Raw genomic sequence first — 23,492 nt, 5'->3', positions numbered from 1 at the left:
GTGACCTCTCCCTTTTCAGTCATAATTTTAATAATCTCAGTCCTTTCTCTTTGTTTTTGGACAAGTTTTGCCAGTGGTCTGTCAATTTTATGGATTCTCTCAAAGAACCAGCTTCTAGTCCTGTTGATCTGCTGTACTGTGCTCCTGGTTTCTAATTCATTGATTTCTGCTCTAATCTTGGTCAACTCCTTCCTTGTCAGTGGGTTAGGCCTGTCCCTCTGTTGCTGTTCCAGTTTCTTGAGGTGAGAATATAGAAACTGCATTTTAGATTTTTCTATTCTTTTGAGTGAGGCTTGGATGGCTATGTATTTCCCCCTTAGGACTGCCTTTGCAGTATCCCATAGGTTTTGGACCGTTGTGTATTCATTCTCGTTGGTCTCCATAAATTGTTTAATTTGTTTTTTGATTTCCTGGTTTATCGAGTCATTCTTGAGCAGGATGGTTCTTAGCCTCCAAGTGTTTGAGTTTCTTCCAGGTTTTTCCTTGTGGTTGAGTTCCAATTTCAGAGCGTTGTGGTCTGAGAATATGCAGGGGATAATTTCAATCTTTTGGTATTGGCTGAGACCTGTTTTGTGTCCCAGAGCATGATCTATTCTTGAGAATGTTCCATGGGCATTTGAATAGAATGAGTATTCTTTGGTTCTGGGGTGTAGTGTTCTATATATATCTATGAGGTCCAACTCGTCGAGTATGGCATTCAAAGCCTTTGATTCTTTGCTTAGTTTTTGCCAGGGTGTTCTGTCTATTTCTGATAGTGGGGTGTTGAGGTCCCCTACTATTACTGTGTTCTTATCTATATGTCTCTTTATTTTGGTTAAGAGTTGGCTTGTGTATCTTGCTGCTCCCCTGTTGGGGGCATATATATTAATAATTGTCATATCCACTTGTTGAATACTTCCTTTAAGAATAATATAGTGCCCTTCTGTATCTCTCTCTATGGCCTCTAGTTTAAAATCCAGTCTATCTGATATGAGAATTGCTACTCCAGCTTTCTTTTGAGGTCCATTTGCGTGGAAGATGGTACTCCATCCCCTTACTCTAAGTCTGAATGCATCTTTGGGTTCAAAATGAGTCTCTTGTAGACAGCAAATGGATGGGTCATGTCTTTTTATCCAATCTGCAACCCTGTGGCGTTTTATGGGAGAGTTTAAGCCATTTAGATTGATAGAGATTATTGACAGATATGATTTTAATGATGCCATTTCTCTTTAAAGTCTTTGTATCGGTTGTGACTTGCTGCTCTGTATCACTCTTGGGGCCTTTTTACCTTTATAGAGCCCCCCTTAATATCTCCTGTAGGGCTGGTTTCGTGGTTACGAAATTGGTTAATGATTGGCGATTTTGGAACGTCTTTATTTCTCCATCAATTCTGAATGACAGCTTTGCTGGATAAAGGATCCTTGGCTGCATGTTTTTCTCTGAAAGAGCTTTAAAAATGCCCCCCCAAGCCTTTCTCTCATTCCAGGTCTCTGTAGACAGGTCTGACGTAATCCTGATACCTTTGCCTTGGTACGTGAGAAATTTCTTTGCCCTGGCCGCTTTCAATACTGTATCCTTGGATCTAATATTTGCGAATTGCACTATGACATGCCGTGGCGTAGGTTTGTCCTGGTTGAGCTTGGATGGGGTCCTCTCTGCCTCTTGGACACGAATGCTTGTTTCCCTTGCTAGATTAGGGAAGTTTTCAGCTACAATTTGTTCAAATATCTCTTCTAGACCTCTGTTTTTCTCCACCCCTTCAGGGATGCCGATGATTCTGACATTGGATCGTTTCATAGAGTCAGTAATCTCCCGTAATCTACATTCGTGGGCGTGGATTTTTTTAAGACCAGCTTCTATTTTCGTTTTTTCTTCTACTAACCCATCCTCCAATTCGCTAACGCGTTCCTCTGCCTCGGTGACCCTGGCCGTCAGAGCCTCTAGTTTTGACTGCATTTGGCTCATAGAATTTTTAATTTCTGTCAGATTCGCTCTCATTTCTGCCCTTAGGGATTCTATATTCTCAGCAACGCTTTCTCTGATGCTTTTTTCAAGTTTACTCATCATCTTGACCATTGTTGCTCTGAATTCCATTTCTGATAATTGGGATACATCCATATGTATTAATTCTGTGGCCGAGGCCAATTCTGTGGCAGAGGCCACAGACTCATTATCTTTTCTTTGCTGGGGGGGACTTCTCCTTCTCGTCATTCTGATGAAGAGAGATTGCAGGGTTGTCCAGAGCCCAAGTGTTGACTGGGACCCAGGCCGTGCGCCCTTGTTTTATAGAGATCTTAGGGATGTGGGCTTCTTCCTTAAAGAGTTTATTTATTTATTTGAGAGAGAGAGAGACAGTCAGCAAGAAAGGGAACCCAAGCAGAGGAGTGGGAGAGGAAGAAGCAGGTTCCCGGTGGAGAAGCCCGATGAAGGACTCCTTACGGAGCGTTGTGATCACACCCTAATCCGAAGACAGGTGCTTGGTGACTGCGCCACTCAGGCGCTCCGGGTTGTGGGCTTCTTGATTTTTCAGCCTGCCTTCTGGGGGAGGGGCCTGCCTGCAGGTACTCAGAAAACCCTGTTTGGGTAGAGTCTCTGTGTCCCTTGCGAGGGGGGATGGGGATGGGCACCCTGTGAGCCGGTATTTCCGGGCTTTTGTTCTCTGGCGGCTTTCCCTGGCGGTTTGCTATGCCTCTTCTGAGAGAGCAGCAGCGGCTGAAATTCAGCCTCTGTCTCAGAACAGAGGGATCGCGGATCGTTCTCCACTGATGTTCTGGCCACTTTAACTCTGTTTCTGTTGGTGCTGCTCAACCCTGCAGCATCCCGGGCTGTGCGCCCCACACCCGGCGTCCCAGCCCTCACTTCCAGGGCCGGCACGTCTCTGTCCTTTGTGTTTCCAACCCCGCCCGCCGCCAGCCGCCCCGCGCGGGCTCCCGGAGCTCCCCGTCTCAGTCTGGTGTCTCACGGGTGCTGACCGCGAGTCCGCCTGCTCCCCCGTGCAGGTGGCCCTCCAGCCGCCAGCCGCCCCGCGGACGCTCCCGGAGCTCCCGGTCTCAGCCTCGATCCAGTGAGCACACCGGAGCTCCGGAGCTCCGTGAGATGCTTGGTGGTGCACGCTCCCGGCTCACGGACTCAGTCTGCCGTTTCCAGAGTGCGGGTCCGCGGTCCGCCCGCTCCCCGGTGCAGGTGGCCCGCCAGCCGCCCTGCGCGCGCGCTCCTGGAGCTCGCGTTCTAAGTCTGTTGTCTCGCGGGTGCCGTCCGCGAGTCCGCCTGCTCCCCCGTGCAGGTGGCCCGCCAACCGCCAGCCGTCCCGCGTGCGCTCCCGGAGCTCCCTTCTCAGCCTGCTGTCTCAAGCGTGCGGGTCCGCGGTCTGTCCGCTCCCCCTTGCAGGTGGCTACCGCTTCCCGGCGCCCTGACACGGCGGCTCCCTCCCCCTTCTGTTTAGCTTCCGATATCTGTGCGCGGTTTCACGGCTCCCCGCTTCGTACCTCGATACTCAGCGCTGGAGATGTTCATTTGTAGAGATCCAGATGTATCTTCCTGCGTCTCAGGCTGATTCCGTGGATATTCCTGCTGGTCTGGTACCTATCCAGCTCAACTCAGGGGACCGGCTGAAAATGGGGTCCCCTACTCCTCCGCCATCTTAACCTCCCCCCTCCATGAGTTCTTTCTTAAGGAGACCTGATCTCCCTACATTCAAGGGGCTCTGGGCCTAGGAACTGACTCGGGTCTGTAACAGGACAAGGAGCCACAACTCTCAAATAGCTTGATGTAACTTGGGCCTCTGTTCATGAGACCTACAGATAATAAAATCATCAAGGTTCAGTGAAAAACCCTTTACACCTCAATTTGAGTTAAAAGTACCAATATGAACTCATGATACAATTATATTTAGAAAAATATGTATTTTATATATCTGCATAGGAAGACCTAGATTCGGTGAAAGACCCAGCTGCAACGTGCACCCTCAGTGTATCGACTGCAGTCTCTAAATGCCATTTCCTACTAAGAAGAAACAAGGGTTGAAATATGTGTGAAATATGTGTAAGTTGTTCAACAATGTCCATCCTCAAATCTGTAACTCTAACCCTGACCTCTCTCTTAAAGGACCAGTAAAAATATCCAGCTGCCTCCCTGTCATCTTGACTTGGATGCTTCATGGGACCTCCAAACTCAACATGACATAAAGAAAACTAATGACCCCTCACCCCAACTAAATCTGCCTTGCTACTAATTAGCTGTGTGAGCTCAGAGAAGCCTCTTAGCCTGTCTAGTCTCCAGTGTGTGAACTGAGCCAGTAACTAAATTATGTCTAGGTCATTTCCAGCTGAAGGAATGTGCGGGACTAAAACTTGTCTCCAGGGATGCCTGGATGGCTCAGTGGGTTAAGCGTCGGCCTTTGGCTCAGGTCATGATCCCAGGGTCCTGGGATGGAGTCCCGAGCATGGGGCTCCCTGCTCAGTGGGGAGTCTGCTTCTGTTTCTCCCTCTGCCTCTGTCCTTTCCTTTCTGCTTGTGGTCTCTCTCTCTCTCTCAAATAAATAAGTAACATCAATCCTACAACCCTGAGATCATGACCTGAGCTGAAATCAAGTGTTGGGCACTTAACCGACTGAACCACCCAGGCGTTCCAAAATAAGCCACTTTAAAAAGAACTTAGCCTATGTATTAGCCTATGTAGCCTGCGTATATTTGGCTGAAATTTCAAATAGCCCATAATTACTTTCACTATGGGCTCATGCATCCTGGACCCAACCAGCCCAGTAGCTAACTGCCTGCCTCCCTGTAACGACAGCCAAGGGCCTGTCTCTGTTGTGAAGATAATTTAGATGACTGGTTTTTCTCAGGCCGGGCTTTTGTATCTGTTTCAGAAACGTGACAGGTGCAATTTTTTCCAAAGTAAGTGGAAGAGATGGTTTTGACCTCTAGTGAAGCATCTGTGGAAGGGTGACTTGTCATTTTTATTGCATAAGTGAGGGTGCTCCCACAGGAAAGCGAAAGGGGCAATAAATAAGATTCTTGGAGGCTGTTAAATGGCACTTGGCGGGAGGGAGGCCTGAGCGACAACCGCATGCTGCTCAGGGATCACCACACGCCTCCCCTTTCTATGGCACTCGGCACCGGCACGTGGATCATGGTGTTTGACCTCACTGTCTCTCTGTTCAGATTGTTCACCTGATTTAAGGCATTAAAAAGCAGAGTAAGGTTAAGACCAATTGGAATAAAAGATAATTGGGAAAAGGTGGAGAAAAGGTGGGTCCACCTCTTTAGGCCAACTCAGAACTTCCCCCAGGTAGAAAAGATAATGCATCCAAAACTCGGTTTGTCTTTTCTCAGAGGCAGCTATAAGTCTGACATTAGCTGGAGCCTCCTATCCTATCCCTGAGAGTCAAAGGACATGTGACTTGTACCCCCATTCAACGTACAGTGGGAATCTCAGCACCAACCACCTTTGGGGTTTTTGGGGCACTGGCTTCTGTTTCTCCTGGTCCCCTCTAGCTCCCATCCCTGCTGCCACTGGACTCATTCCTTCTAGGGATTAGCTAGTGGCCCTGGTGTGCTGTCCTGTTTCTGCAGACATTGCCAAGTGGCGGACACCGCCCAGACACTTTTGCTCTCCCAAGAACCACCTCTACGGGGGTCGGGGTGGCAGACTTGCCTGCAACGTTGGGAGAGGTGTTACGTTGGAGAGCGTCAGAGCTCAGCAAGCAGCTCAAAGCTGGAATCAGGCATCTAGGTTCTTAAAGTTAACTCGAGAAAATCTTCAGCCATTTGCTGTTGTGTTTTTAATCTACTTGCTATGTCATTTAGTTGCCATCCGTATACATCAAGGTAGGTACTGCTTCCGATGTTTGTCAGGTGAAGAATCTAAGGAATCTGTTAGGTAACTTTCTAACGCTCCGGACGGTTCATGGCATACAAGTGCTGTGAATCCCGGCGTGGCTGACTAGGGATCTTTCCCTCCATCACATTGCAGCCCCTCAAACAGCTCAGGATTTCATAACATGCCTGTTTGTAAAGAATGCATATATACATTCTCACCTGAGTCTAGCAACAGTTCAATGGAGGAAAATGCCCATTTCAGATGAGGTACTGAAGCTCTAGAGAGGTGAAAATTCAAGGTCAACCAGATATTCAAATCAACAAAACCATTCCAGCCTGCCCCTGCTCTCCACAAATAAATACATGAACAAGACACAGGCAATGCATTTCACATTGTCAGGTAGTGCTAGTTATGTGTGAATTGTCCTTTTATTGTCCAGAGCACTTAGAGTCTGAAAAGACCTCCGGGAAAATGGGAAGCCTAATCCCTAGGTCCCCCTTGGAAACTCTGGTTTACCAGCAAGAACCACCACCACATTACCGCATATCTGCACAGAAGTCTGCTGGACTTCCTGGAAGAAATGTCTTTTCTCCAGGGGACTCTGTGACTTCCTATTGAGTCCTAAGATAGTGACCTGAAGGCTCTTCAGTGTCCAAAGTTTGCTTGAGCCTTGAGTGAACAAAGACCTCCCACTAAGTCATTGGTTTCCAACAGAGGTTGATTGGAACCACCCTCCTACCACCCCCCCCACCCCTCCAAGGATACAGGGCAACTTCTGGAGACATCTTTAGTTGTCTGGGGGAAGGCTACTTGTATCTGGTAAGTAGAGGCCAGTGATGGTGCTAAACACTTTACAATGCACACAACGGCTTCTCAAAACAAAGCGTTATTTGGCTTTGACTGTCAGTAGCGCCCAGGAGGAGCCACCCTGCTCTAAGCCTAAGGTAATGCCTGGGCTCCAGCCTGGGCCCTGGTTGACTGATAGCACAAAGCAAGCTCACGGCGGCAGCCCTCATGTGTTCTTTGACCTAAAAACCTCAGAAACAAGTACTTGCTCCCTCATAGAAGGGACCGTAAGGAAGCTGAAAGCATGAAAAAGCCTTCCGGGGCCTGTCTAGGGTGGCTGAACGCCAGAGGGGAGGGATGTCTCCCCACCTTCAGGAGACTGAGCTGGGTGAGTGGCAGGAACATTGGTGGGGTGGACAGAGGCAGCTGAGGAGCTCCTCTTCCCACAGAAAGCAGATGGAAAAGGCAACCAGAAGCAGCGAAGAGGCACAGGGTTCTCCCTGCAGCAACCCTGAGGCACACAGGGGCAGTGGGCACTGTGCCTATTAGATCCAGACAGGGAGTCCTTTGGGAAATTCACAGGGGTGATCCAGGCAGTGGCAAAGCTGGACCCAGACCCAAGTCTTCCGATGAAGTTAGGGACTGAATTTTGTCCCCTCCCAGATCCATATGTTGAATCCTGGCCCAGAGTGTGACTGTATTTGGAGAGAGGGCCTGTAGGGAGGTAATTAAAGTTAAATGAGGTCATAAGGGCAGGGGCCCTAATCCAATAGGGCTAGAGTCCTTATGAGAAAAGGAAGAGACACCACAGATTTCTCTCTCCACATGGGCACAGAGGAAAGCAATGTAGACAGCAAGACGAGATTGTCTACAAGCCAAGAAGAGACCTCTCACCAGAAACCAAGGTTGCTGGAACCTTGAACTTGAACTTCCAGCCTCCAGAACTGTGAGCTAATACATTTCTGTTTTCTGTTTAAAACCATTCTGTGTAAGCCATACGGTCTGTGGTATTTTGCTATGGCAGCCTGAGCTGACTAATGCAGATGGCAATGTCTGGATCCTTGCATCAGGCTCTCCCCCCCGTGGCCCATCATTCCAATGACAGCCAGGTCACCAATGGCCATTTACAATGGCTTCTTTTTCAGGACTCGACCATCTTCCATCTTTGCACCACTTGCCACCAGTCAACACTCCCTCTTGAAGGCCTCTCCTCCCAGATGAAACACCAGCTTCACCTGTGTCTCCCAATACCTCTCTCAAAGATCTCTCAGGCTCCCTTTCATAGGGTAGCAATCTCGAAGGTTCTGTTTTTGACAGCCCTTTGTTCTAACTGTACAAATTCTCCCTGGGAAAGCTGCCAAAAGACCTATTTCCACAAGGACTTTTAACAATCTCCATCCCAATGAATGGAAGGACCCAGCACAGAACCAGCTTATGCTAAATATTTACTGAGTGAAAGAGTAAACGAACAAATAAACTATCCCCTATAAGTGGTAATTCCTAGTCTAGCCCTTTTTTCTGAGCTCCAGCCCTGCTGTCTGAAGGGCTGCCCACAGCTGCATAACAAACTCCCCCAAACTCAATGACTTAGAACAAGAAGCATTTTTTCATATGTAGGCTAACCATGGTTGAGCTGATCTAGGCTGGGCTTGGCTAGAATGGATCTGTTCTATGTTTCAGATTTTGAATCATCTGGGTTTGGCTCCACGTGATGAGAGCTGGATTCAGGTCTCCTCATCTGGGGGCAGACTATAGGGACAGTGGCCACTCAGCACACGGTTTTCTCATATCAGCTCTTCTCTGAAGATAGTATCTCATGGATGTGACTATGAACCACTTTTCATGGAACTGATATTAGGACCCATCAAAGGGGACAGAGGTCAGCAAATGAGTTATTGATCAGCTTTTGTTTTCCTGATGCCTGGTTTAGATTGCATTCGCTCATACAAGTATACACACACACACATAACCCTATACCCAGTTCTAATCTCCCCACTCATATTTATTTAGGCTGTCGCCAGATAATTTGATAGGCTTCCTTAGGACAAATGGGCCCTGCTCCAGGAGGCTGAGGACAGGAATAGCAAGTCTGGACAGGCATACTTTGGCAGCACAAAGAGGAAAAGCTTTGCTAGATGAATGTCAGCCGTATTGCTGGCTCTTGCCTGCTGTATTAATTTCTCCTTTAAAAGAAAGCTGACCCATTTTTTCCAGCCCACAGCCCTAATGGACTCGTATTCAGAGGCCATCCTTCTCCCACATAAAGAGCTGTATTGTGTTTAATGATAAGCCTTTTAATGGAATTTGCTATTTCTGGGTCTCTGGGAAAATGCCATTAATGAGCTTGAGAGTGCAAGGAAAACCAGATGCTCTTGGGGCAGGCTTCTCAAGGGCAGACTACCCTGGCAAGACAACAAACAAAAACCTAGAACATAGGTTCTTTCTCACTGTCTCGGCACTGGTTTGGCCTCACCAAAACAGTGATCTAGACCAACTTTGTCTTCAAAATGTCAAGGTATCACCCTTAGCCACCTCCACGTTACCCACCCCCCAACATCCTATCTGTAGACCCCTGAGTCTGATGTCACCCACAAATTCTTCTGTCATGCTCATCATAACAACATCGTCAGCAGAGTGCAAAATTAGACCAAGACCCATGGGTCAACCAGGGGGACTAATATCTGTCACTCCTTCAAAACCTGTAATTGGTCAATGCCCGTTTAAGAGACTGAGCACAACAAGAGGAGGACAGACAGAAGAAAGAGGCAGGCCACTCCAGCCTGGAAGGGGGCAGTTTTAATAATAGCAAAGGGAACCTTCGTTTGAGGTTGGTCTTGGGTGACTGCAAGACAAATGGACCCCCACACCCACCCTCCAAATTGTAAAGTTTTACAGAGGCCCTAACTGGGTTCAGTCATGGACATGATGTCAGTTTTTTCAACACGACATCGCCATCTCAAGGCTGTGTCCTTGGAGCAGCCTCTGGGAGTGGGAAAGGCAAACAGAACCCACATTTTGAGGACCGGAGAGGGGGTGAGGAGTCTCCAAGTGCTTGAGTCCAGCTCACAAGTCTGCTGGTGGTCATGTCTTTTTGATGATGGTCCCCAACAGTGCAAAACTTCTCTTGGTGGGGGGATCTTCCATCTTGGCATCCCTTGGCACTTCCTGGGATGTGCTGGCACCTCTTACACTTAGGGAGCTTTGCTGGCACACACACCCTTTCATACGTCTCCTGCTGGCACTCCCTGTGTCCTGGCACTCATGGAGATGCTAAAGATATATTAAAAGGGTATAAGAGGAGGTCCTGGTCCTCAAGAGTTTAACACTTCAAAGTAATCCAACTCATATTACTGACTATTTTTTTAAAGAATTTGTTTATTTATTTGACACACAAAGAGAGAGAGCACAAGTAGGGGGAGCAGCAGGCAGAGGGAGAGGAAAAAGCAGGCTCCCCACCAAGTGGGGAGTCCAACATGGGGCTCGATCCCAGGAACCTGGGATCATGACCTGAGTTGAAGGTAGAGGCTTAACAACTGAGCCACCCAGTCGCCCCATTCCTGAGTACTACTGAGGGCAGGGCACTTTGCTAGAAGCAGTTGAAATTTCAAAAATGAGGAAGACAGAATAGAGAGAATCCGGGTTATCTTTAAGTCTTGCTCAACCTGAGGTCTGCAGTATCACCTGAGCTGGTTTACTTTTAATTTTTTTAAAGTTTGTATGTATTTATTCAAGACAGAGAAGTGAGAGAGCACAAGCAGGGGGGGTGGCAGAGGGAGGGGAGAAGCAGACTCCCCGCTGAGCGGGGAGCCTGAGGCAGGGTTCAATCCCAGGACCATGACCTGAGCGGAAGGCAGACGCTTCACAGACTGACCCACCCAGGCATCCCACCTGAGCTGGTTTAAGATGAGATACCACCTCACACTGGTCAGAAGGGCTAAAATTAACAACTCAGGAAATGACAGATGTTGGCGAGGATGCAGAGAAAGGGGAACCGTCTTACACAGCTGGGGGGAAATACAAACTGGTGCAACCACTCTGGAAAACAATATGGAGGTTCCTCAAAAAGTTAAATATAGAGCTGCCCTAGGACGCAGCAATTGCACCGTTAGGTATTTATCCAAAGGGTACAAACATGATTTGAAGGCACACCTGCACCCCAGTGTTTATAGCAGCAATGCCACAATAGCCAAAATATAGAAACAGCCCAGATGTCCATCGACAGATGAATGGATAAAGAAGATGTGGTATATATATACAATGGAATATTACTCAGCCACCAAAAAAATGAAGACTTGCCATTTGCAACAACGTGGATGGAACTAGAGGTACTATGCTAAGCACAATAAGTCAGCCAGAGAAAGACAAACATCATGAGTTCATTCATATGCGGAATTTAAGAAACAAAACAGAGCAGCATAGGGGAAGGGAAGAGAAAATAAAATAAGATAAAAACAGAGAGGGAGACACACCATAAGAGACTCTTAACTACAGGAAACAACCAGGGTTGCTGGAGGGGAGGGGGGTGGAGGGATGGGGTAAGTGGGTGATGGGCATTAAGGAGGGCACTTGAAATAATGAGCACTGGGAATTGTATGCAACCAATGAATTACTAAATTCTACTTCTGAAACTAATAATACACTATATGTTAGTTAAATTGAATTTAAATAAAAAAATAAAATGCATATTCTCAGGCCTCACCGTGGACTGGCTGAATGCGAAGTGCTGCCGGTGGACCTCGCCATTCATGTTTAATACTAACATTTGAGGAGCGTAGGCCTAAAGAGCTTCTAGAGAAGTGCAGGAAATGAGACAAACACACCATGTCTCTGCTACCAGACAGGGCAAGCCCAGGGCCTGGCCATGGACCAGGACCAATCACCTGGACCAGAGGCCATATGGTTTCAGCATCAGGCTGAAGTCAGACACCTGTGGAGTTTTAAAAATGCACCATTGCCTGAGCTTCACCCAAAAGCTTTCATTTGCTGGTCTGAATTTTTGTTAAAAGACACTGACAGTTATCAGAGGAGAGAAGCTCAGCAGGTGTCGAAGCAGCCGTCAGTAATGGTGAAGAGGGGTTGGTAAAAAGCCAGTGTATTTGCTTCCCGTGGCTGCCATACCAAGTCACCGTAGACTCGTGTAGAACAACAGAACTTTATGGGGTGCCTGGGTGGCTCAGTCAGCTAAGCCTCCAACTCTTGGTTTCGGCTCAGGTCGTGATCTCATGGGTTGTGGGATCAAGTCCCAGCTTTGGGGCTCCCCACTCAGCGGGGGGAGTCTGCTTGTGATTCTCTCCTCTGTCCCTCCCCCCACTCTTTCTCAAATGAATGAATACATCTTTTAAAAAACAGCAAGAGAACTTTATTCTCTCACAGGCTGGAGGTCAGAAGTTCAATGTCAAGGTGCCTGCAGGCCTCACTCCCTCCTGAAGCTCATGGGGTGAATCATCTATCCTTGGCCTCTTCCAGCTTCTGGTGGCTCCACTGGTCCAAGCTCTGCCTCCGTCTTCACATGGCCTTCACCTCTTCACCTCTTCACCTCTCCCTCTGCTGTTCTCTTCTAAGGACACTTGTCATTGCATTTAGGGCCCACTCAGATAATGGAAGACTATCTCATCTTGAGATGCTTAACTTAACCTGCAAAGGCCCCTTTTCCTAATGAGGTACAATTCACAGGTTCCAGGGATTTGATATCATCAGGGGACCATTTTTGTGTGTGTCTATCACAGCTACAAACAAGAGAAGACAGCGTCTGCCAGGTACACAATTAGCACGAAGCAGTCAAAGACTGAGTGGCAGTCTCTTGGGCCTGCTTTTTAACCAAATGAGAGCCTGGAGTTCAAGGGGCAAAGTTATTATGGTAGCTGTTCAGGGTTCAGCAGGCAGGGGCACTGCTTTTCAGGAAGACTTTACCACCATTCTGCTTCAAAGGACTGAGGAAAAAACTATTGAGGATGATGACATCAATGATTTGCAAGTAGGTGTCTGCTCCCTGTTCTGAAGGCTCCGCAGCTAAGAAAAAGGTGCTCTCAGGAGACCAGGGACAAGACAGGCAGAACCACTGGTGTGCCACTGGTTCTACTGGACCCCTGAACTCTGAGAAAGAAACCCTGCATCCCTTAGCCACTACCTGCCCCCCTTCACCTTGTACTCTGTACCATATTGCATGTATCCATTGTTCAGTTGATGGACATTTAACTAATTTCCATTTGGGAGTCATTATGAATAATGCTGCTCTGAAAACCGTATATGAGTTTTTTGTTTTGTTTTTTAAAGACTTTATTTATTTATTTGACAGAAAGAGACAGCCAGGAAGAGAGGGAACACAAGCAGGGGAGTGGGAGAGGAAGAAGCAGGCTCCTAGCGGAGGAGCCCAATGTGGGGCTTGATCCCAGAACACCGGGATCATGCCCTGAGCCAAAGGCAGACGCTTAACGACTGAGCCACCCAGGCGCCCCTGAAAACCGTATATGAGTTTTTGTGTGGGTGTATGTTTTAATTTCTCTTGAGGACTCTGGAATTGCTGGTTCATATGATAACTCTGTTCAGCGGAGGAACTGCCAGACTGTTTTCCAAAGTGGTTGCCATGTTGTGTGTTCCCACCAACAGTGTGTGAGGGTATGATTCAGTGTTAAGGCCACTCTGGCTGCTGTGTGGAAGAAGGAGTGATGCAGACATCAGAATGCTCATGCCAAAGTGAAAGTAGGGTTCAAAGACATCCAACTGAAGGTGTACCTCATAATGTTTTAGGGCAAAAAGATTTTTGTGAGACAGCCATCTCTACACCATGAATCACATCATTAAATGGAAAGATTCCAACGGAGAGAACTTGTTGAAACAGATCTGCAGTTTTCCAATCTCGAATCCTAAAGCGAACTGGTATGGAACGGCTTGAACACCTATCCCCAAACAAGCTCCGACAAGCAGGAGGGTATTTTCAGAGAAGCTGCAGGAGTCAGTGGGTGCAATAAAACTTCCACACCTTAAAGCCATGAAAACACAGGGCTCAAGTGGCAGCCTGTTCCCGAGGGCTCCTGTGCTAACAGGCATCACTCCTACTGCCCTGGGACACTGCCTCTGTCCCGGAGAAGGGCTGGCTTTGTTTCCACTGCTGGTTTTGACAACTGGGCAAGAGTCCTGTCCCTCTGCTGTTCTTCCAGTTCAGAAAGGGAAGGGAATCCTGTATCTATCAAGCTCACGATATGACCAGCCCAGGGTGAGATGCTCCATGTTAAGTTAGTGAAACCTCTTCTGTCAAATCACCAAGGAAGAAAGACCTATTTTTTTTGTGATTAGAGATGAGGAAAGTTGGCCCCTTTGAATTGGAAGGTCAGAAAAGGCCTCTCTAAAGAGATGGTCTTTCAGCTGATACCAGCCATGTAAGGATCAGGAGGAAGAACATTCCAAGGTAAACTCCAAAACCATTCATTAGCTCTCCAGGTGTCTTCATATTTATTCTCATTTAATTTTCATTTATATTTACTAGTATAAATAAGAGTAAAAAGTATCCCTCTAGAAATAATTCAAGTTTAAATTGATTGAAAAGATAACTTTGAGTCGAAATTAGAATTGTTTTGGGGCACCTGGTTGACTCAGTCGGTTCAGCTCAGGTCCTGATGCCGCGGTCCTGAGATGGAGCCCCATGTCTGGCACCTTGCTCAGCGGGAAGTTTGCTTCTCCCTCTCCCTCTATCCCTCCTCCCCCTTCATGCTCTCTCTCTCCAATGAATAAATAAAAAATATTTTTAAAAAGAAATTATAATTGTTTTTCCTTAATCTTTCTGATTATACTCAGGACCTATTCCCACAATATCACCCACTCTATCCCTACCAATATCCACTATTTCCCCCACACATCACTATCACTGTCTCTGCTAACATGTCTTAGTAGATGTTGGACCAGAGGGAGATCATGTAAAAATCAATGGCATGGCAGACAGAGTACAATGTGTGCTTCTATGGGCAGATAACTCCATGAGGAAAAGGGGAGGATGAGGAAAAGAGCTCTGCCCAATCCCCCTGCTCTCAGCCTCACAAATTGGACAAACCTTTCTCCTTCCATGGGAAAAAGTAGTAAATATGATTGGGAGAGGTTATGGAAACATAAGGATGACCAGGCAAGAAATATCACCCCCCCACACACACACCCAACACTGGGTTCTGGATGTCCTGGTTCTGTCAATACGTACTAATGTAACATTGGGCAAGAATGCTGGCCCTCTCCTGGGTCTCGGATTTTTCATCTCTCCATTAGAGATGGTGCTTCCCTCCTTGCTATGCAGAACTGCTGTGCACACAAAGGATGAGTAAATATGTCAAAGCCTTTGCAAAGAACACAAACACTATAAAAAAGAACGAAATCTTGCCATTTGCAACAACACAGATGGATCTAGAGGGTACAATGCTAAGTGAAATAAGACAGAGAAAGACAAATACCCTATGATTTCACTCATATGCAGAATCTAAGAAACAAAACAAATGAACAAACAAACAATACAGAAAGACTCATAAATACAGAGAAGAAACTGGTAGTTGCTAGAGAGGAAGAGAGTTGGGGAGATAGGTGAAAGAGGTGGAGGAGATTAAGAGGTACAAACTTCCAGTTATAAAATAGATAAAGTCAACGGGAGCCTGGGTGGTACAGTCGGTTAAGAGCCCGACTCTTGGTTCGGGCTCAGGTTGTGATCTCAGGGTCGTGACATCGAGCCCCACGTCAGGCTCCTCGCTCAGTGGGGAGTCTGTCTGAGATTCTCTCCCTCTGATCCTCTTCCCTCCACCACTCTCTCTCTCTCTCAAATAAATAAATCTTAAAATAGATAAATCAAGGGGATGAAAGTATAGCATAGGGAATGTAGTCTTGTAATAATGTATCATGCAGTGATTACTGTTTTGAGCTTTGTGCCATGTATGGAACTGCTGAACCACTATGTTGTACACCTGATACTAATACAATACTGTGTCTCAACTATACTTAATAAAATCAATCAATCGATCAATCAATAATAAAAAGACAGTGAGGAACTAATATAAAGCTTTAAAGCTCAAAAAGAAAAGATTACAAATCCAAAAAAATCATAAAGTATTACTAATACGTGGGAGTTGCCTTGATTGCAAGGTCTTCCAAGAGATTGGCCCAGATCCTTTCTGAAGGGTGACTGAGAGGGTCCTGTCGGGTTATTCCACTCCTTACACTTTTAGCTTGGCAGCTTCTGGCAGCTGACAGGACAGGTCTTTGGATCCTGGGCACTTTTCCTCTGATTGGGAGATGAGAGGAAGTGCCACGTGGACGTGGTTACCACGCTTGTGGTCCCAGTTCCTGAGAGTCAGCCTTCAGTTCGAGAGATGGCTCACAGAGAGGGAAAGCACACGTTCTCATTCACTTTCTTGTTCTAACATAAAGCTTGTATTTGGGGCAAGACATCCTATCTCTCCTTGAAAGTTGGAACTGGGGAATCCCTGGGTGAGAGGGATGCCAAGCCTTCTGTGTATGAGGATGCGGAGAGCCCTGCCAAAAAAAGAATCAGCTGGAGATTGCTGGGACAGGGCAAACAGCAGAGGCTGGCCTGACAGGCCCAGGGTTAGGGCTGCATGAACCTGCCTGATGCTTTCAAGACCAAAAGCTTCCCGAAGGCTTTAGTGGGAAGGATTTGGAATCTCCTATGGCCCAAATGACTCCTCTGTGCCCACTTTACTGTGTAAACCTTCAAGTGCTCTGAAAAAGTCTGTCTTTCTTTCTTTCTTTCTTTCTTTCTTTCTTTCTTTCTTTGTAGATTTTATATATTTATTTGACAGACAGAGACAGCCAGAGAGAGAGGGAACACAAGCAGGGGGAGTGGGAGAGGGAGAAGCAGGCTCCCAGCAGAGGAGCCTGATGCGGGGCTTGATCCCAGAACGCCGGGATCATGCCCTGAGCTGAAGGCAGAAGCTTAACGACTGAGCCACCCAGGCACCACTGAAAAAGTGTTTCTTGACCCTGAGTAGACATCAAGAGTTCTTGGGGGGCTCTGAGGAAACAGCAATGCCTGTCACCTCTCTCTCCTCTCCTTCACAGATGGGGCCTGGGTCCTTGTATGCTTTGTGTTTATTTATTTTTTTTTAAAGATTTTATTTATTTATTTGACAGAGATAGAGACAGCCAGCGAGAGAGGGAACACAAGCAAGGGGAGTGGGAAAGGAAGAAGCAGGCTCATAGCAGAGGAGCCTGATGTGGGGCTTGATCCCATAACGCCGGGATCACGCCCTGAGACGAAGGCAGACGCTTAACCGCTGTGCCACCCAGGCGCCCCTGTGTTTATTTTTAATTTTTTATTTGGAAACGATTTCAAGCTTAGGAAAACACTTCCAGGAAGAGAACAGTACAAAGAACACCCCCATGCCCTTCACTGAGACTCGTCTGTGCCTCACGTTTGTCCTATTTGTTCCATCATTTGCTCTCTTTCTGAATTTTATTTATTTTTAAATTATTTATAAAAATAACGTGCTTTGAGAGTAAGACATCATACTTATGTCCTTAAAAGAAGACTTATTTTGGGGTGCCTAGATGGTGCAGCTAAGTGCCCAACTCTTGATTTCGGCTCAGGTCATGATCTCAGGGTTGTGGGCTCCGTGCTCAGGGAGGTGTCTGCTTGAGATTCTCTCCCTCTCCCTCTGTCCAACCCACACCCCCCTGCACATGCATGTGCATGCACTCTCTCTCTCTCAAATGATAAATAAATCTTTTTTTTTTTAAACTAAGGCCTATTTCAATGTTCATTACTTCAGAATAAGGACATGTTGCATAGCCACATAGTATATTTTCAATTCCAGCAAATTTAACATTGACATACATGCTTTTAATTTCTCTACCATTGTATTCCAATTTGTCAATAGACTTGACTGTCTCCTTGCAGCATTTTTCGCTCCAGTAGAGACTCCAGTCTAGGACCCTTCTTGTTACTGTCTCACTGATGTATTTTTAACAGCTCCCCAGGTGATGTTAATGTGCACCCTGGACTCTGAACCATCGTGTGAATGCATATTTACTACCCTAACACATACTGAGTGTCTACCAGATGCAAAGTATTGTGAATAAATTAGAGTTTATGATTTTTAAGGGACACACTATACACAAATCAACTATGATATCAGATGGATAAATATCATGAAATAAATGTTAACCAAATCTGTGGGAGGAAACTTGAAATTTAACAAGCTTACTGAGAGTTTACCATGTGCCAGGCATTGTACAAATTTCTGGAAAAACAGATGTAAGAAAAAAATAATGAATGCATAATTAATAATGAATGAATACATGGTTAATTTCAAAAGTGAGGTTTTTCAAAGGCTTTTCTTGGGGGAAGTGAGACTTAATAGATAAGTAGGACTCAACTTTTAGAGACGGAGACATTTCAGGTGAGTAAACATCCAGAGAAAAATGAAGGGAAGTGAGTGAACCATGGAGTGAGCAAAGAAATGTATTTCACTGTAACTCGAGAACTGGGAGCATGGGGTTGAACTGGGTTTTCCTGGAAAAATAGGCTGAACAATGTAAGATGATACAGTCACTTTGGAAGACAGTTTGGCAGTTTCTTCAGAAGTTAAATATAACATACAATCCAGGGGCGCTTGGGTGGCTCAGTGGGTTAAGCACCTGCCTTCGGCTCAGGTCATGATCCCAGGGTCCTGGGATGGAGCCCTGTGTCAGGCTCTCGGCTCAGTGGGGAGTCTGCTTCTCCCTCTGCCCCCCCAGAGGGCACATTTTCTCTCTCTCTCAAATAAATAAAATCTTTTAAAAAATAACATACAATCCAACATTTCAATTCTGTGATGAAAATGTATGTCCATACCAAGACTTGCATAGGAATGTAATGTTTGTACCAACATTATTTACAATAGCCCCAAAGTGGAAATGACCCAAATGTCTGCCACAGGAGGGCATCTCCATCAATGGTATACTACTGAGCAATGAAAAGGAATGAATGACTGATATATGCTACAACATGCAATAACCTCAGAAACATTCTGCTAAGATTTAGCAACTAAGTGAAAAGCACCAGATGGAAATACCATATATCGTATCATTTCATTGAGCTGAAGGGTCTGGAAAAGACAGATTTATAGAGACAGAAACTAGACTAATTATTGCCTGGTGTTGGGGTGGGAATGCAGACTGGTGACAAATGGGTACTTAGGAAAGGTTTCTTTGGGGTGATGGAAATGTCCTAAAACTGGATTACGGTTATAGTGTAATAACTCTGAACATTTACTAAAAAATGCTGAATCATACACTAAAATAGATGAATTTATAATATGTAAATTGTACTTCAATAAAACTATAAAAATTAAGTTATTAAAATCAGAAAGGAAATAAATCTTAGAAATGAAAAGTATAATTACTGAAATTCTAAAACTTAACTTGACTTAAGACTTAAGGCCGATGGGGCGCCTGGGTGGCACAGCGGTTAAGCGCCTGCCTTCGGCTCAGGGCGTGATCCCGGCGTTATGGGATCGAGCCCCACATCAGGCTCCTCTGCTATGAGCCTGCTTCTTCCTCTCCCTCTCCCCCTGCTTGTGTTCCCTCTCTCGCTGGCTGTCTCTATTTCTGTCGAATAAATAATAAAAAAAAAAATCTTTAAAAAAAAAAAAAAAGACTTAAGGCCGAGAAAAGCTCTAGACTGGACAACTTATGCAGAGGACTGGCAAACAGAAGGATTGGATTAAGGAATTCACCAGGATGCAATACAGAGGAAAAAAAAATTTTTTTTAATCACATTTCAGGATATAGAGATGAAGAGGCTTCCTCACTGACCTAATGGCAGTTCCAGAAAAGAGAATCGTCCTCAACGAAAGTACCCTAACATGTAGAAAGTTCTGGTGAAACTGCTGAACGCCAAAATAAAACAAACACAAATCTTAAATTCTATCAAGAGAAAGGCAGACTGACCAGAAAGGAAGGAAACTTAGTCTGGCAGGGGAATTTTTATCAACAACAATCAGTGCCAGAAAACAATGGAGTACCTTAATCGCTGTGCTTTGGGAAAATAACTGTACACTAGAATTTTATATCAAATAAATTATCACCCAACACTGAGGGCAAAATAACAACAGTTTCAAATATACAAAGAATTCCCTCCCCCACCAAGATCCCAACAGAAAAGATTACTAAGAAATGAACTTCAGCTAGAAGAAAAGTGAACCCAAAGAGAAGGCTTTGCATTCAAGAAAAAAGAGTGAGAGGTGGTGAAATGTCAGTGAATTTAATTAATGCTTGATTATAAAAATGATTTTTAAATTAAAAAGTCAAATACTCTAGACAACAATGGCAAGATGGGAAAGGAGAGGGCTGTTAAATGGGTAAAGTATAAAAAAATCTTTTGCAGGAATGGGGTGCCTGGATGGCTCAGAGGGTTGAGTGTCCAACCCTTGATCTTGTATCAGGTAATGATCTCAGGGTCTTGATCTCAGAGAACTGAGATCAAGCCCCAGGTGGAGCCCCAGGCTCAGCGGGGAGTCTGCTTGAGATATTCTCTCTCCCTCCACCCCTCCCCCTCCCCTGCTTGCTCTCTCTCTCTCTTTAAAATAAGTAAATAAATCTTAAAAGAAAATCTTTTGCAGGAAGAAAGAACTACACGATGACTTTGTTAGAAAAAAATATAGTCAAGTCCATATGTTGAAAAATAAAAGACAATTCCGAGAAGAATAGAAATAAAGCCTAACATCCTCAAACCAGCAGTGGAAAATGAGGGAATATAGATCATTTTACTAATCCAATAGAAGGTAGGGATGGAGAAAAAGGAAGAATGAAAAAGGACGGCACGTGAAAAACATAAAACATGATGGAGGAATAAGCCTAAAGGTATTAGTAATCACAATCAATGCACAGCGATTAAATTCACCTGTCAGAAATACAACCAAAATAAAACTTACAGAAAGATTCAATCTAAAGAGATGGAAAATATGTGACACATAAACATTAGCCAAAAGAAAGGTAGCATATCGATATCAATATTAAAATGTCTAATTGAAGCAATTAGCATAAAATTGTAAAGAGAGACACTACATAATAAGAATCCATTATGATTTCTAATGCAGAATATCCTTTAAGAAACACTGCCTACTGTGCACTAGGGATCATGCTGCTGTCTCCACTGCTGTTATCTTCAGTGCTTGGCATGTAATAGGTGTGCCATAAATACTACCCAGCGAAATGCTTACCACATTGTATTGAAATGATCTGTTCATGTGTCTGTTATACACAGGGGTAGGGACTGTGTCTTAGTCAGTTTTATGCCATCAATATTCAGCACAGCACCTGGCACAGTAGGCCCTCCATAAATTCAAACTGAATTCAAGGTTCATCTCTTCCACAAAATCTCCCCTAACTGTTCCTGCCCATAATCTTACCCTTAGTTTCCACTTCTATAGAACTCATAGTTTGAAATACTCAACTTAGCAATTGATTATATAGTAGTGTCTTTGAGTTTTCTTTCCATATTTCAAACCTTATGTCTCCAAAAACATTTTAGGTTCCTTAAAGATAGAGATGTCTTATACTGTGCCTAGCACCTTGAATCAATATTTTTTAGAGGTTGATGTCACATTTAGATAAATGTAGATTAGATCAGTGGTGCCAGCCACACATGCCAAGGCCTCAAGGGGTATCTCCATTCCCTTTTTGTCCATCCTTGACTAAACAGATCACTGTTTGGAGACAGGGTCATATGCAAAGAATGTGGAGAAGTTGATGGGAGGGGCAGGAGAAGGCAGCTAGCATCCAATTCCAAGTCTTTGTGCTCTCTTCCTTCTGGCAAAATAGAGAGGAAAATGCCTGTGAACCTACAAAGAAATGGGTGTGGGGAGGTGGGAGGAAGATAGGGAAGAGAGCATGTCCCTATACTACTGGACAGAATCTAGACCTGACCCTTCCACTAGCAGGCATGATATCAGGAGTTTCTTAGGAGATCAAAAGGAAACCCCAAGGCAAACAGCTATATTCTCCCACTGGGACCTTGTAGGAGAGGGATTTTGTTTCCACCTACACACAAGGCACAGGAGGGGAACCTACAACAAGAACTCCTAATAGGGAAGCTGCAGAGGGCTAACCAAGGGCAGGGTGGCATCTTCTTGGTGGTCTTCGTGGGGTCCTGGAGAGGTTCAATCCCATCCCTGGGAGGAAGTAGAGAGATGGTCTGGCTGACCTCCCAAGGTCTTTTGTAATCCGATAATTAATGTGGGAATCGTGCTCGTCCCCATTTATGCTCTTACGCACATCTGCACCCAGTTTGATAGTAAGTCCCCTGGGCTGCCTTCCAGGTTTAGTCTGGTGCCAGGCAAGCTGCTGGCACTCAACAAATGGCTCAAATATTTGTTGAAGAAAGGAATAAATTAATCAAGTGTTTAAATAGAGCCCACATGACCTCCCCAGCTGTAAAGTACAGCGATGAATAAAATCACAACATTCCAGACACGATCATTTGAGCAGAGCTGGCAAAGGAAAACGCGCGCGCGCACCCCCCCACACACTCACATCAGCACTAATTCAACTAGGTTTCCCACCTTGGGAGCACAGACCACCTGCTCAGCACGCAGTCGGTAGGAGTTTCCCTGGCAAGGATCCTCTCTCTCCAGAGAGGTGTTTCCAGAAGGTCAAGTTACCAAGATTTAGGACCGCTTCTCTTACCGGTTGGCCTCCCACACAAAGTTTCTGCCCGGATTTAGCCTGGGCCTCCCCTGGCGGGTCTGCCCTCCCCCAACCTGCGGCCCCCAGGGCGCGCAGCTCGCCGGCCGCAGCGCCTCACCTTACCTTGGTGAGCTGGGCGATCTTCTTGCACATTTTTACGTGCATCTCGGGATCCCAGTCCATTCTCCAGTCGGCGCCACCGCGGGCATCAGCTTTGGAGCCCTGGCAAGTCCCGGACGCGTGAATTTTGCTGTTGAGGACAGAAGCCATGGCTATAACGCGTCCAACACTCAAGGGTTCTCGTTCGTGTTCTCGCTGCCCGCGGTGTGCACGTGAGTGCGCGCGCGGGCGTGTGAGCTTTCTCCGGAGCGGTGGCACTGCAGTCCCGCCTCCCGCACCGCCGCGCGGCCCGTGCCGCCCCGAGGTGTTGGCCTTTCGGCGGTCCGCGAGCCCACCCTCCCTGCTCCGGCGCTCGCTCGCTGGCTCGCCCGCTTTGCGGGCACCCGCGCCCTGCGGCGAGACGCCAAGGAGCCGCACGTGCCGCTCGCGACCCGCGCGCCGCTCTCCGGCCGGTGCGGGTTTCGTCTGCAACAGTGGCGCTTCCGCGACTAGGAGCCCCCGGCCTTGGAGAGGTTTGCGCTGGCCCCGCGCGGCGCTCTTGGACACGTGGGTGGCTCCCGGCTCCGGACTCAGCAGCGACTGCCCCCGCCCGTGGTGGGCATCCCAGGCCAAGGAAGAATTAGGGCCGGCCTCAGCCTCGGGCCGCCGGGGCGCACGGTCTGGGAAGGGGCCCTTGGCAATGTTCTCCGGGGCGAACGGGTGGCGAGGGACAGGGCACCTTGACCGGCACACTCAGCCGGAGGCTCGGAAGCCTCGGAGCTCGGCGCTGAAGGCAGAGATGGGGGGCGGGAGGTCTTGAGAGGGAAAGGGAGGTAAGAGCAAGTCGCGGGGACGCGACGAGGTACCGGGACCCGGGCGCACAGCGTGGGCCCCAGTCGGGGCTGCGGGTAGCAGCCCCCCTTCCCCCATCTTGGGGAGGAGCCCGGACGTTGCGGGAGGATTGCCAGAGATCACCGAACAAAGGGAAAGAGCCAAAGGGGCGGCCGAGGAGCTGGTGCCAGATATCTGGGACGCGAAAGCGCGGAACGCGTAGTACCAGAAGCAGTAGGAGCGCAGAGGAAAAGTCATCAGAGGGGTAGAAAGGATGGTAGCAGGTGTGGGAAGGAGGAGGCAAAGAGGAATGGAGTAGTTGA

At 46.7% G+C, this 23,492-nt stretch overlaps 1 protein-coding gene across 1 annotated transcript in view; it reads right to left on the bottom strand.

Annotated features, from left to right (window-relative positions):
* FAM184B (family with sequence similarity 184 member B) overlaps nt 1-23,492 on the bottom strand; it is a 135,113-nt gene extending 111,621 nt beyond the window's left edge. The window contains exon 1 of the mRNA XM_034672058.1: nt 22,363-23,492. Within this exon, the coding sequence (XP_034527949.1) occupies nt 22,363-22,509 (147 nt within the window). The 5' untranslated portion in view covers nt 22,510-23,492. The remainder of the gene's footprint in view (nt 1-22,362) is intronic.

This window comes from Ailuropoda melanoleuca, chromosome 11 (assembly GCF_002007445.2).
Source record: "Ailuropoda melanoleuca isolate Jingjing chromosome 11, ASM200744v2, whole genome shotgun sequence".
NCBI lineage: Eukaryota > Metazoa > Chordata > Mammalia > Carnivora > Ursidae > Ailuropoda > Ailuropoda melanoleuca.
The sequence above is the reverse complement of the archived record's forward strand: the minus strand, read 5'-3'. Positions and strand labels throughout refer to the sequence as shown.